At 48.3% G+C, this 14,292-nt stretch overlaps 1 protein-coding gene across 5 annotated transcripts in view; it reads left to right on the forward strand.

Moving 5' to 3' along the window:
* Window positions 1-14,292, forward strand: part of LOC144731184 (transmembrane and coiled-coil domains protein 1-like) — a 39,415-nt gene that overhangs the window by 21,971 nt on the left and 3,152 nt on the right. For 2 of the 5 annotated variants that reach the window (XR_013587925.1, XM_078612153.1), the window contains exon 7: window positions 5,328-5,463. Coding sequence is in view for 4 of the 5 variants with exons in the window: in XM_078612153.1 (XP_078468279.1) it covers window positions 5,328-5,463 (136 nt within the window). In the remaining variant the exon portion in view is untranslated. Of the gene's footprint in view, window positions 1-5,327; window positions 13,446-14,292 lie in introns of those variants that run through there. The other 3 variants (XM_078612151.1, XM_078612152.1, XM_078612155.1) reach the window with 2 other exon arrangements.

Genomic DNA, 14,292 nt, shown 5'->3' on the forward strand with positions numbered 1-14,292 from the left:
GGGAGGAGGGTTAGAGAAAAAATTAGCATATCAATGAGTGGTCAACAGACGTGGTGCTGCGAATGCGATGGCACGGCAAGCAAGCCTGAAAATCAGGAGAAGGACACACTAAAATTAAATAACCTAGTAAAATATCGAAATGTAATGTAATACAACACAGAGGGTCGGTCAACACACAATTAACGCATAGCCTGGTTGATTACGTATTTCAAAGATTGCTAAGTTAGAATTTAAGTGTGAACAATCTAAAGAGAGGACACAGGCAGAGAAAACAAGTCGCCAGAGAGAGAGAAAAAAGATAAGCTTAAAACTTCCCCGTAGAAGTGGTTCAATCTTAATTTTAGAACTTTCGTGACTGCAGGAATTATTATTTGTTTCTTTCGGTTAAGTTACGTCTAAAGATAAAACAATAAATTAAATTAAATAATAGAATACGACGTTTCGATTGCAACACAAGCAATCATCATCAGGTATAATGAAATAGCGACATAAAATCTAACCAGAAAACTATAGACAGACATATTAGCAGACAGATATCACCAAGATACATAGCGAGAGCAACACAGGTAACAGAGAGGGGTGATCGTCTCTGTGTGGTGGCCTTAAATAGACAGAGGGGGGGGGCGGAGGCAGAGAGAGGGAGGAGGGTTAGAGAAAAAATTAGCATATCAATGAGTGGTCAACAGACGTGGTGCTGCGAATGCGATGGCACGGCAAGCAAGCCTGAAAATCAGGAGAAGGACACACTAAAATTAAATAACCTAGTAAAATATCGAAATGTAATGTAATACAACACAGAGGGTCGGTCAACACACAATTAACGCATAGCCTGGTTGATTACGTATTTCAAAGATTGCTAAGTTAGAATTTAAGTGTGAACAATCTAAAGAGAGGACACAGGCAGAGAAAACAAGTCGCCAGAGAGAGAGAAAAAAGATAAGCTTAAAACTTCCCCGTAGAAGTGGTTCAATCTTAATTTTAGAACTTTCGTGACTGCAGGAATTATTATTTGTTTCTTTCGGTTAAGTCACGTCTAAAGATAAAACAATAAATTAAATTAAATAATAGAATACGACGTTTCGATTGCAACACAAGCAATCATCATCAGGTATAATGAAATAGCGACATAAAATCTAACCAGAAAACTATAGACAGACATATTAGCAGACAGATATCACCAAGATATAGTTTTCTGGTTAGATTTTATGTCGCTATTTCATTATACCTGATGATGATTGCTTGTGTTGCAATCGAAACGTCGTATTCTATTATTTAATTTAATTTATTGTTTTATCTTTAGACGTGACTTAACCGAAAGAAACAAATAATAATTCCTGCAGTCACGAAAGTTCTAAAATTAAGATTGAACCACTTCTACGGGGAAGTTTTAAGCTTATCTTTTTTCTCTCTCTCTGGCGACTTGTTTTCTCTGCCTGTGTCCTCTCTTTAGATTGTTCACACTTAAATTCTAACTTAGCAATCTTTGAAATACGTAATCAACCAGGCTATGCGTTAATTGTGTGTTGACCGACCCTCTGTGTTGTATTACATTACATTTCGATATTTTACTAGGTTATTTAATTTTAGTGTGTCCTTCTCCTGATTTTCAGGCTTGCTTGCCGTGCCATCGCATTCGCAGCACCACGTCTGTTGACCACTCATTGATATGCTAATTTTTTCTCTAACCCTCCTCCCTCTCTCTGCCTCCGCCCCCCCCCCTCTGTCTATTTAAGGCCACCACACAGAGACGATCACCCCTCTCTGTTACCTGTGTTGCTCTCGCTATGTATCTTGGTGATATCTGTCTGCTAATATGTCTGTCTATAGTTTTCTGGTTAGATTTTATGTCGCTATTTCATTATACCTGATGATGATTGCTTGTGTTGCAATCGAAACGTCGTATTCTATTATTTAATTTAATTTATTGTTTTATCTTTAGACGTGACTTAACCGAAAGAAACAAATAATAATTCCTGCAGTCACGAAAGTTCTAAAATTAAGAATGAGTGTAATAGTTAATAATAGTTATTAGTATAAGTATATTATTAGTATAAGTATGAAAAGTGTAATTATTCTTAGTATATGAATTATTATTATACTAATAATACTAGTATGATTAGATTTTTTTGTATAATAATCATTAGTATAATAATTATACTAATATGAATAATATAAAATTCGAAATTAATAATTAATAATGCTGATGTACCAATTATACTTTGAGGGGGTGAGTGACAGCAGCACGCCCGACCGCCTTTGTCTCCCCAGTGGCAATGTTCACACACCACAGCAGTTACTCGGTTGAGGCTGAGTCGACCTAGGGGAGGCCTAGGAGCGGTTGAAATAATCGTCACCGGTGGTGGCCGTGAGCGGAAATCGAACTCGGGTCGCCGGGTTCGTAGCGCAGCGTAGCGCTAACCGCTACACTACAATGCCTTACGCTTCCACACACGCGGGTCACATGACAGATTTGACGTCACAGCTCACTTGCTGTGCAAAAAATATATGCATTATTGAGCTCCCCCCTCCAAAATTTATTTTTATAATTTTTGCATGGTGTTCAGTCTGGAAAGTACCCACATGGCAAATTTCCAGTTTGTTGCATGTCGGAAAGTACGCTAAACATTTTGAACAGACACACATAATCACAACTTTGCCTTTTATATATATGTGAAGATTACTGCGTCAGCGCTCACTGTGATGTCTCCTCGTATTTGTGGGATCGGGTCATCACATCGTTACACGTTGCACTACGGTCTGGTCACACTGTGGTGTGGTGTGGGATTGTGGTCACACTGTGGTCACACTGTGGTTTGGGACTGTGGTGTGAGACTGTGGTGAGAGACTGTGGTGTGAGACTGTGGTGAGAGACTGTGCTGTGGGACTGTGGTGTGGGACTGTGGTGTGAGACTGTGGTGTGGGACTGTGGTGTGAGACTATGGTGTGGGACTGTGGGGTGGGACTGTGGTGTGATACTGTGGTGTGAGACTGTGGTGTGAGACTGTGGTGTGACACTGTGGTGTGACACTGTGGTGTGAGACTGTGGTCACACTGTGGTGTGGGACTGTGGTGTGAGACTGTGATGTGGGACTGTGGTGTGAGACTGTGGTGTGGGACTGTGGTGTGAGACTGTAGTGTGAGACTGTGGTGTGGGACTGTGGTGTGAGACTGTGGTGTGGGACTGTGGTGTGAGACTGTGGTGTGAGACTGTGGTCACACTGTGGTGTGAGACTGTGGTGTGGGACTGTGGTGTGAGACTGTGGTGTGGGACTGTGGTGTGAGACTGTGGTGTGAGACTGTGGTCACACTGTGGTGTGAGACTGTGGTGTGGGACTGTGGTGTGGGACTGTGGTGTGAGACTGTGGTGTGAGACTGTGGTCACACTGTGGTGTGAGACTGTGGTGTGGGACTGTGGTGTGACACTGTGGTGTGAGACTGTGGTGTGAGACTGTAGTGTGAGACTGTGGTGTGAGACTGTGGTGTGGGACTGTGGTGTGAGACTGTGGTGTGGGACTGTGGTGTCGGACTGTGGTGTGGGACTGTGGTGTGAGACTGTGGTGTGGGACTGTGGTGTGAGACTGTGGTGTGGGACTGTGGTGTGGGACTGTGGTGTGGGACTGTGGTGTGAGACTGTGGTGTGGGACTGTGGTGTGAGACTGTGGTGTGGGACTGTGGTGTGGGACTGTGGTGTGGGACTGTGGTGTGAGACTGTGGTCACACTGTGGTGTGGGACTGTGGTGTGGGACTGTGGTGTGAGACTGTGGTGTGGGACTGTGGTGTGACACTGTGGTGTGAGACTGTGGTGTGAGACTGTGGTGTGGGACTGTGGTGTGAGACTGTGGTGTGGGACTGTGGTGTGGGACTGTGGTGTGGGACTGTGGTGTGAGACTGTGGTCACACTGTGGTGTGCGACTGTGGTGTGGGACTGTGGTGTGAGACTGTGGTGTGGGACTGTGGTGTCGGACTGTGGTGTCGGACTGTGGTGTGGGACTGTGGTGTGAGACTGTGGTGTGGGACTGTGGTGTGAGACTGTGGTGTGGGACTGTGGTGTGGGACTGTGGTGTGGGACTGTGGTGTGAGACTGTGGTGAGAGACTGTGGTGTGAGACTGTGGTGTGAGACTGTGGGTGGGACTGTGGTGTGAGACTGTGGTGTGGGACTGTGGTGTGAGACTGTGGGTGGGACTGTGGTGTGAGACTGTGGTGTGAGACTGTGGTGTGGGACTGTGGTGTGAGACTGTGGTGTGGGACTGTGGTGTGAGACTGTGGTCACACTGGTGTGAGACTGTGGTGAGAGACTGTGGTGTGAGACTCTGGTGTGAGACTGTGGTGTGAGACTGTGGTGTGGGACTGTGGTGTGCGACTGTGGTGTGGGACTGTGGTGTGGGACTGTGGTGTGGGACTGTGGTGTGGGACTGTGGTGTGGGACTGTGGTGTGAGACTGTGGTCACACTGTGGTGTGCGACTGTGGTGTGGGACTGTGGTGTGAGACTGTGGTGTGGGACTGTGGTGTCGGACTGTGGTGTCGGACTGTGGTGTGGGACTGTGGTGTGAGACTGTGGTGTGGGACTGTGGTGTGAGACTGTGGTGTGGGACTGTGGTGTGGGACTGTGGTGTGGGACTGTGGTGTGAGACTGTGGTGAGAGACTGTGGTGTGAGACTGTGGTGTGAGACTGTGGGTGGGACTGTGGTGTGAGACTGTGGTGTGGGACTGTGGTGTGAGACTGTGGGTGGGACTGTGGTGTGAGACTGTGGTGTGAGACTGTGGTGTGGGACTGTGGTGTGAGACTGTGGTGTGGGACTGTGGTGTGGGACTGTGGTGTGGGACTGTGGTGTGGGACTGTGGTCACACTATGTGGTCACTATGGTGTGAACACAGACTTTGTAGTTGTTACTTTGCATTTACATCAGCCATACGAAAGAAGAAGCAACTCGTGATAAGAGCTGCAGTTCACTGCATCTTGGGAGCGCTATTAATGACAATCTGTCTCTGTGTGAGTCTGTGGGTCTCTGTGAGCCTATGGGTCTCTTTGAGTCTACCAATCTCTGTGTGAGTTATGGGTCTCTTGTGTGAGTCTGTGGGTCTCAGTCTGAATCTATGGGTCTCTGTGTGAGTCTATGGGTCTCTGTGTGAGTATGTGGGTCTCTGTGAGTCTATGGGTCTCTGTGTGAGTCTATAGCTGATGATGAAACCTGGACTGGAGCCCAGGCTCCCAGCGGTGCTGGCTCAACGCCCCTAACCTCTGCGCTCGGCGGTTGGGGACTTATTATTATTTCAACGTGTTTGTTGTAGTGGTATTGTTTAACATTATTGTTGTAATGTCCGTAGGTTCGAGCGTCTGGAGGAGCAGTTGAGCGACCTCACGGAACTCCACCAGAATGAGATGATGAACCTGAGGCAGGAGCTGGTGAGCATGGAGGAGAAGGTGGCGTACCAGGCCTACGAGAGGGCGCGCGACACACAGGTACGCACGCCGGCCCCGCAGCACACTCACCCACTCACCCACTTACCCACTCACTCACTCACTCATTCACTCACCTACTCACCCATTCACTCACTCACCCAGTCATTCACCTACTCACCCACCCACTCACTCACCCACTTACTCACCCACTCACTCACCCACTCACTCACCCACTCACCCATTCAATCACTCACTCACCCAGTCACTCACCTACTCACCCACCCACTCACTCACACACTCACCTACCTACTCAACCATTCACCCACCCACTTATTCACCCACTCACTCACTCACCCACTCACTCACTCACTCACCCACTCACTTACCCACTCACTCAATCACTCTCCCACTCACTCACCCACTCACTCACTAACTCACATACCCACTCACCCACCCACCCACTCACCCACTGACCCACCTACTCACTCACCCACTCACTCACCCACTCACTCACCCACTCACTCACCTACTCACCCATTCACTCACTCACTCACTCACCCAGTCATTCACCTACTCACCCACCCACTCACTCACCCACTTACTCACCCACCCACTCACTCACACACTCACCCACTCACTCACTCACTCACCCACTCACTCACTCACTCACTTACCCACTCACCCACTCACTCACTCACCCACTCACTCACTCACCCACTCACTTACTTACTTACCCACTCACTCAATCACTCCCCCACTCACTCACCCACTCACCCACCCAACCATACACTCACCCACCCACTAACTCAGCCACCCACTCACTCACCCACTCACATACCCACTCACCCACCCACCCACTCACCCACTGACCCACCCACCTACTCACTCACCCACTCACTCACCCACTCACTCACCCACTCACTCACCTACTCACCTATTCACTCACTCACTCACCCAGTCACTCACCTACCCACTCACCCATTCACCCACCCACTCACTCACTCACTTACCCACTGACTTTCCCACTCACCCACACACTCACTCACCCGCTCACTCACCCACTCTCTCAATCACTCACCCATTCTTCCACTCACTCACCCACCCAACCATACACTCACCTACCCACCCACTAACCCAGCCACCCACTCACTCACCCACTGACCCACCCACCCACTAACCCAGCCACCCAGCACCGACCCACTCACCCACTCACTCACTAACTTACCCACCCACCCACTCATCCACCCACTCACCCACTCACCCACACACTCACCAACCCACTCACCCACATACTCACCCACCCACTCACCCACCCACTCACTCACCAAACTCGCAACAACAACCGCCATTTGCCACTAAGTGGTGGTGACGTCACCACGGCGCTTCTGCCAGGCTATGTGCACTTTAAGGCCACGTGAAGTATCAAACGCCCGCTTGCAGGAGGTCTCGGGACAGACCCAGGTGCCATGGGATGACTGACTGAGATGACTGGTCGATGCACCACCTGTACCCCCCCCCCCCCGCCACTGTGCCAACTTTTTGTGTTGTAGCCTCCCGGCGCTCCCCTCATTGTTGTGAGCGTCACTCCTCTGCCCTCCATTGTTGCTGGATGGCGACTGCCTCCAACTGCCTAGTAGCGTCCTTCACTAGCCTTCTCCACAGCGACCGATCTTGACACGACTGGTACCAGTCATCGTCAAGTCCACTCGGCTCCACATCACTCCGTCTCTTCTCTCGCCCTTGCCATGCCCACCCACTTACTCACCCACTCACTCACCCACTCACTCACCCACTCACCCATTCAATCACTCACTCACCCAGTCACTCACCTACTCACCCACCCACTCACTCACACACTCACCTACCTACTCAACCATTCACCCACCCACTCACTCACCCACTCACTCACTCACCCACTCACTCACTCACCCACTCACTTACTTACCCACTCACTCAATCACTCTCCCACTCACTCACCCACTCACCCACCCAACCATACACTCACCCACCCACTAACTCAGCCACCCACTCACTCACCAACTCACATACCCACTCACCCACCCACCCACTCACCCACTGACCCACCCACCTACTCACTCACCTACTCACCCATTCACTCACTCACTCACCCAGTCATTCACCTACTCACCCACCCACTCACTCACCCACTTACTCACCCACTCACTCACCCACTCACTCACCCACTCACCCATTCAATCACTCACTCACCCAGTCACTAACCTACTCACCCACCCACTCACTCACACACTCACCTACCTACTCAACCATTCACCCACCCACTCACTCACCCACTCACTCACTCACTTATCCACTCACCCACTCACTCACTCACCCACTCACTCACTCACCCACTCACTCACTCACCCACTCAGTTACTTACTTACCCACTCACTCAATCACTCCCCCACTCACTCACCCACTCACCCACCCAACCATACACTCACCCACCCACTAACTCAGCCACCCACTCACTCACCCACTCACATACCCACTCACCCACTCACTTTCCCACTCACCCACTGACCCACCCACCTACTCACTCACCCACTCACTCACCCACTCACTCACCTACTCACCCATTCACTCACTCACTCACCCAGTCACTCACCTACCCACTCACCCATTCACCCACCCACTCACTCACTCACTTACCCACTCACTTTCCCACTCACCCACACACTCACTCACCCACTCACTCACCCACTCTCTCAATCACTCACCCATTCTTCCACTCACTCACTCACCCACTCACCCACCCAACCATACACTCACCCACCCACCCACTAACCCAGCCACCCACTCACTCACCCACTGACCCACCCACCCACTAACCCAGCCACCCAGCACCGACCCACTCACCCACTCACTCACTAACTTACCCACCCACCCACTCATCCACCCACTCACCCACTCACCCACACACTCACCAACCCACTCACCCACATACTCACCCACCTACTCACCCACCCACTCACCCACCCACTCACTCACCAAACTCGCAACAACAACCGCCATTCGCCACTAAGTGGCGGTGACGTCACCACGGCGCTTCTGCCAGGCTATGTGCACTTTAAGGCCACGTGAAGTATCAAACGCCCGCTTGCAGGAGGTCTCGGGACAGACCCAGGTGCCATGAGATGACTGACTGAGATGACTGGTCGATGCACCACCTGTACCCCCCCCCCCCCGCCACTGTGCCAACTTTTTGTGTTGTAGCCTCCCGGCGCTCCCCTCATTGTTGTGAGCGTCACTCCTCTGCCCTCCATTGTTGCTGGATGGCGACTGCCTCCAACTGCCTAGTAGCGTCCTTCACTAGCCTTCTCCACAGCGACCGATCTTGACACGACTGGTACCAGTCATCGTCAAGTCCACTTGGCTCCACATCACTCCGTCTCTTCTCTCGCCCTTGCCATGCCCGTTTAGCTCCCTCTTTCCGGCTGAACAAAAGCTGTTTAGGCATGCGGTGGCTGGGCATGCGGGCTACATGACCCAGCCAACGCAGCCTTGCCTGCCAAAGGAGCTTACCGATGGGACTTTGTCCAGATATTTCAAGAATTTGTGAGCTCCTCGCACAATCCAGCCTGGTTAAACCCAAGATAGATTGTAATCAGGCCAGCTTGAATATGTTTAATTGTCGAAGATGTTCCATTAGGAGGGGTCCATGTTTTTCAAGCATAGATGAAGGAGGGCATTACCATAGCCGAGAAGACCTGAAGCTTCATGTGGAGTGACAGGCCAGGTAGCTTCCACACAGCATTACGCAGCTGATGGAAGCATAATGCAGCTCGACTGATTCTGAGCGAGACTTCTGCTGTCAAACTGGAGCTGACCATAAGCACACTGAATAGGTATTGGATACTCTCCACTCTTTCCACAACTGCTTCACCACCAATGTGGAGGTGAAGGGGTGGAGTGTTTGATGATACAAAATACCCAGGCAGGTGCTTGGTTTTTGTAGGGGCTGAGGGTAAGGCCCCACCTCTTAGTGGCACAAAAAGAGATGAGGCAGGAATACCTCCAACTCATTCTCTGAGTAAGCAGCAATCAGCAGATCATCAGCATACGTAACCTGGTTGACCAATAGGGAGCCATCCCTTGACCGTACCCGGGTATTGATCAGCCTCCCATTGTATCTGTACCAGATGTAAATTCCTCCGGTACAGCCATGAAAAGCTTATCTAACAACGTGGTCGAAATATATGGTAAATAAAATAGGAGCCAGAGAACATCCCTGTTCTTTATCCCAAGGTAAAGAGGGAATCGCGGTGCGCGATGCTCCTAACCACGTAGTTTATCCAGGCCTGCCCACCTTCATGAAGGTCCTTACTGATTGTGAGCAGAGAATCAGGGACTCCGAAAGCATGAAGAACAACCAAGAGCCCAGACCTATTGATGGTATCATAGGCCTTGACCGGGTCAATAAAGCAGAGATGTCGGTCCTGCTGAAATTCCCTACATCTCTGCTGTAGCAGACGGACACAGAAAATGCCATCTGTGTAGGACCGCCCTGGTCTGGCCACATTGGGACTCCGCAAGCCTCTCCTCGGCGTGCCTAGCAAGGCGATGTTGAATAATCCTTGCCAGGACCTTTCCTGGCACACTAAGGAGGGAGATGCCCCTGTAGTTGTTACAGTCTCTGCGGTTCTTCTTCTTGAAGAGGGGGACCACCACAGCATCCTTTCAATCCTGCGGAACCCATCCGGTGGTCCAGACTGTTATAATGATGATTTGAAGCTTTCGTGACTGCAGGAATCCATACTCTTTGGTTCTTTCGGTAAAGTCACGTAGGTATAAATAAAATAGATCACGACGTTTCGATCGCAACACAAGCGGTCGTCCTCAGGCGGAAAAAAAATGAATCCAGCAGTGGAACTGGTGAACTAGCGAGAGAGCTCTTACAACAAGAGGTTATATATGCGGCGATGGGCAAGCAAGCGGGGTCTGAGCTGGAAAGGAATTCCACCCCCGGACGCAAGCACGTCAGTTGTGTTAATGGGGGAGATTGAGGAGAAAGGGATTAGGGAGAGAGATTACCATGAAATGAGCTTCCGTCGCCGCATAAGAGTATCATGCCTGCATATGCGCACAACAGCAGTGTTAATGAGAGCTTAGCACCATGAGAGTGCAATCCTAAGGACATGTGAGCATGAGAGTGCAATGCAACGGACATGTGAGCATGAGAGATCTAAGAGAGAGGTATAGAGAGAGAGACAGAGAGCCGGAAATAACAGCTGACATAGGCAGGTAGGATTTAAACATCACAGTCAGTGATAGGTGTGGTGCTAAAACAGACATGGGCAAAGCACGGCCCGCGGGCCGTATACGGCCCGTTGGGCTTTTTAATCCGGCCCGCCGAACTTGTCCAAATATTATTATTAAATTAAATTTTACCTTCCTCCTGTAATGCCCCCATTTCCCCAATAGTTAGCGCACTTTGACCGGGAGTGGTGTACAGGAGAACATCTGGTCACGACCATAATTCGTTCCATAACTTTGTTCGCAACTGGTTTGGTCATGACTCGAACCTAATTTCCCCATTGGATTGTATGTAAATACGATTAATCCGTTCCAGACTCCTACGAACTGTATATAAATAGTTTTTTTAAGATTATTAAGCGCAAAAATAGTTAATTATGCCATAGAAATCAGTGTAATAGTATACTAAATGTAAAAACATTGAATAACACTGAGAAAACCTTGAACAACAGGGAAAACTAACATTGCCGCATCAAGGTTTAGAATGGTTCAACAAGATGATTGTTTCGTCTGCTACATCAGTCGGTCGATTCTGAGAGAGAGAGAATATTCGTATGAGCAATTCATGTTTCTATTGAAAGTAAGTTAACAGTAATATTTGGGTACAGTATTGTTTTTGGAAACATTCACCGTAATATCGTATGAACGTTTACTTCACCGCATCATCGTATGAACGATGTGAGAAGAGATTAACGGGTTCTTACGTGAGCGATTTACGTACTCGGCGCTTTCGTTCTCTAAATTACGGCTTGAATGAGGGGGAGGGGTATGACTACACTCACAATTAATATCTTACGAGGAATTTAATATAACAAACGTTATATACATAACTGTTACGCTTTGTGTAATTCAACAAAACAAACAAAACTTAACTCCCAGTTCTCTCCGAATTTCACGAGTCCGTTCTAGACCCCACAGTTTTTTTAAAAGTTTTAAGCACAGAAAACATAATTAAAGTTTGAAAAATCATTACTTATACGAACTTTTCAATAATTTCCTTCTTCACTTCGATTTAAATTTTATTTAAAACTTTCTCACCAACATTACCACTCATTACCACTTTCTCTGAAGGCAAATTTGTAAAAGAATGCATGGTACAGACAGCAGACATCTTGTGTGCGGAGATCAAAAGCAAATTTGAAAAAGTCAGTTAATCACGCAGGACTGTGACTCGCCGTGTGGAACTGATTGATAAAAATATAGCCAGTCAATGAAACAAAAAGTCTTATTCCTTTGAATTATATTCACTAGCACTGGATGAAAGTACGGACGTCAAACACACTGCTCAGCTCCTCATTTTTATCCGAGGCATTGACGACAGTTTTGCGATAACAGAGGAGTTTTTGACCATGGAGTCCCTGAAAGGAACAACGCGGGGAGGACTTGTATAACCAGGTATCTGCTGTCATCGAAAGAATGACGCTTCCTTGGAGTAAACTTGTCAATGTCACAACGGATGGATCGCCAAATTTAACTGGAAAAAATGTTGGGCTGCTGAAAGGAATCCAGGATAAAGTGAAAGAGGAAAACCCTGTCCAGGATCTTATTTTCCTTCAACTGCATCATCCATCAGGAATCCCTGTGTAAGTCTGTATTGCAGCTTAATCATGTCGTGAATCCAGTCGTAAAACTTGTGAACTTTATACAAGCAAGGGGACTTCAGCACCGTCAGTTTATTACCTTCCTGGAGGAAACTGATGCGGATCATCAGGACTTGCTGTACCACTCTCGTGTCCGCTGGTTAAGTTTGGGGAAAGAGTTACAACGAGTGTGGGAGCTGAAAGAGGACCTCATCGCATTTTTGGAGCTGATGGGGAAATCTGACGAATTCCCTGAGCTAAGCGACAAGAACTGGCTTAGTGACTTTGCGTTTGCTGTGGAAATATTTTCACACATGAATGAGCTGAATGTGAAACTGCAGGGAAAAGATCAGTTTGTTCACGACATGTACAAACATGTGGAAGCCTTCAAATCCAAGCTCACTTTGTTCTCCGGACAAATTGTGAACAAATCTTTTGCTCATTTCCCCACACTTGCCATGCAGGAAGAGGCACCGCGAAACGCAAAAAAATACAGCAAATCACTTGAGGACCTGCACGGAGAATTCTGCCGTAGGTTCTCTGATTTTGAAAACATTGAACAGTCACTTCAACTGGTGTCCTGTCCCCTGTCACAAGACCCTGAAACAGCACCACAGTAGCTGCAGTTGGAACTGATAAATCTTCAGTGTGACTCCGTCCTAAAGGAGAAGTTCAACTGAATGACTTTTATGCTTCACTTAACAGAGCCACGTTTCCAAACCTCCGGAGGACTGCACAGAAGATACTGACTTTGTTTGGCTTGACTTATGTGTGTGAGTAGACATTCAGCGTTATGAACGCCAACAAAGCCCGTCACAGATCAAAGTTAACGGATCAGCACCTCAGATCTATCCTGAGAATTGCCACAACCAAAATAACTCCAGACTTGGATGCACTGGCAAAAATGGGAGATCAACAACACTGTTCCCACTAACACTGAAAGTGATGATGTGTTTCTGCAGCGAGGTTGGAGCCAAATCTCCGACACACAGCCTGCGTGGCTGCTCTAACCTGTTAATGTAGATAATAAAGAAGTTAAAGTGAGGTAATTGGTTTGGCGCAGGCCTCAGATGTTTTCATGATGTTTGATCAGTCACGTTACGACATGTTTTTGTATTGTTCATGTTTGTGCAATTTGTTAAATTGCCTTGCAAATAAATGCTTTGCTACCTGTTAAAGGCCAAATCCTTTCATGTAATGATTTTACATGTCATTTATATTAGTTCACACAAACACTCCATCCATCTGTTCCTGGCCCGGCCCCTCTGTCAAATTTTAGAACCCATTGTGGCCCGCGAGCCAAAAGTTTGCCCACGCCTGTGCTAAAAGTAACTTTTTTTATGGAATTAAAGAGTGATTTATGATCTCGGGCTACTGAGGCAGATTCCATCACCTCAGCAAACCAGACCACCACTCATCCTTACAACACCACACAGTTTTCCGAACCTCTGACGTGGGATGCTGTAGACAGTGGGAGTGGGCCTCTCGCTTTTTATTAGCCAGCCAGAACACCTCCATCAGCCACGGTCTCTGGGGAGGTTTGCACCACGTACCCAATGCAGCATCAGGAGGAGGAGGGCAATGCCAACCCCAGCTGAAGGCAACTTTCATCAGCTAGCTGAGACCAGACCACTGTGGGTTTGAATGGGGTCCTAGATGGACAACCACCACCCGAGTGGAAGAATGGCAGGTGCATCTTACAGATGACAAGCCGATGGCCAGTGGGCAGATCAGCTCCATAGTAGGTCCTGGTGTCAAGGATATGGGCCCGCATCAGTTGTTCCATCACTATATAGTCCAGCAGATGTTTTTGCTTGGACCCGGCATGCATACATGATGTTGTGTGGATGCGCCGATGCCAAAACAGAGTGTTGGTAATTACAAGCCTATGGGCTCCACAGAAGTGTAGCAGCCTCCTATCGTTGTTATTGAGCTGATCTGGCCCATGCCTTCCAATCACTCCAGTCCAGGTGCCAGCATCATGACCAACTCAAGAATTAAAATAACCCTACAGGATGACTCTTTCCCGAGG

Source organism: Lampetra planeri, chromosome 38, assembly GCF_965212315.1.
Source record: "Lampetra planeri chromosome 38, kcLamPlan1.2.h2, whole genome shotgun sequence".
Lineage (NCBI taxonomy): Eukaryota > Metazoa > Chordata > Hyperoartia > Petromyzontiformes > Petromyzontidae > Lampetra > Lampetra planeri.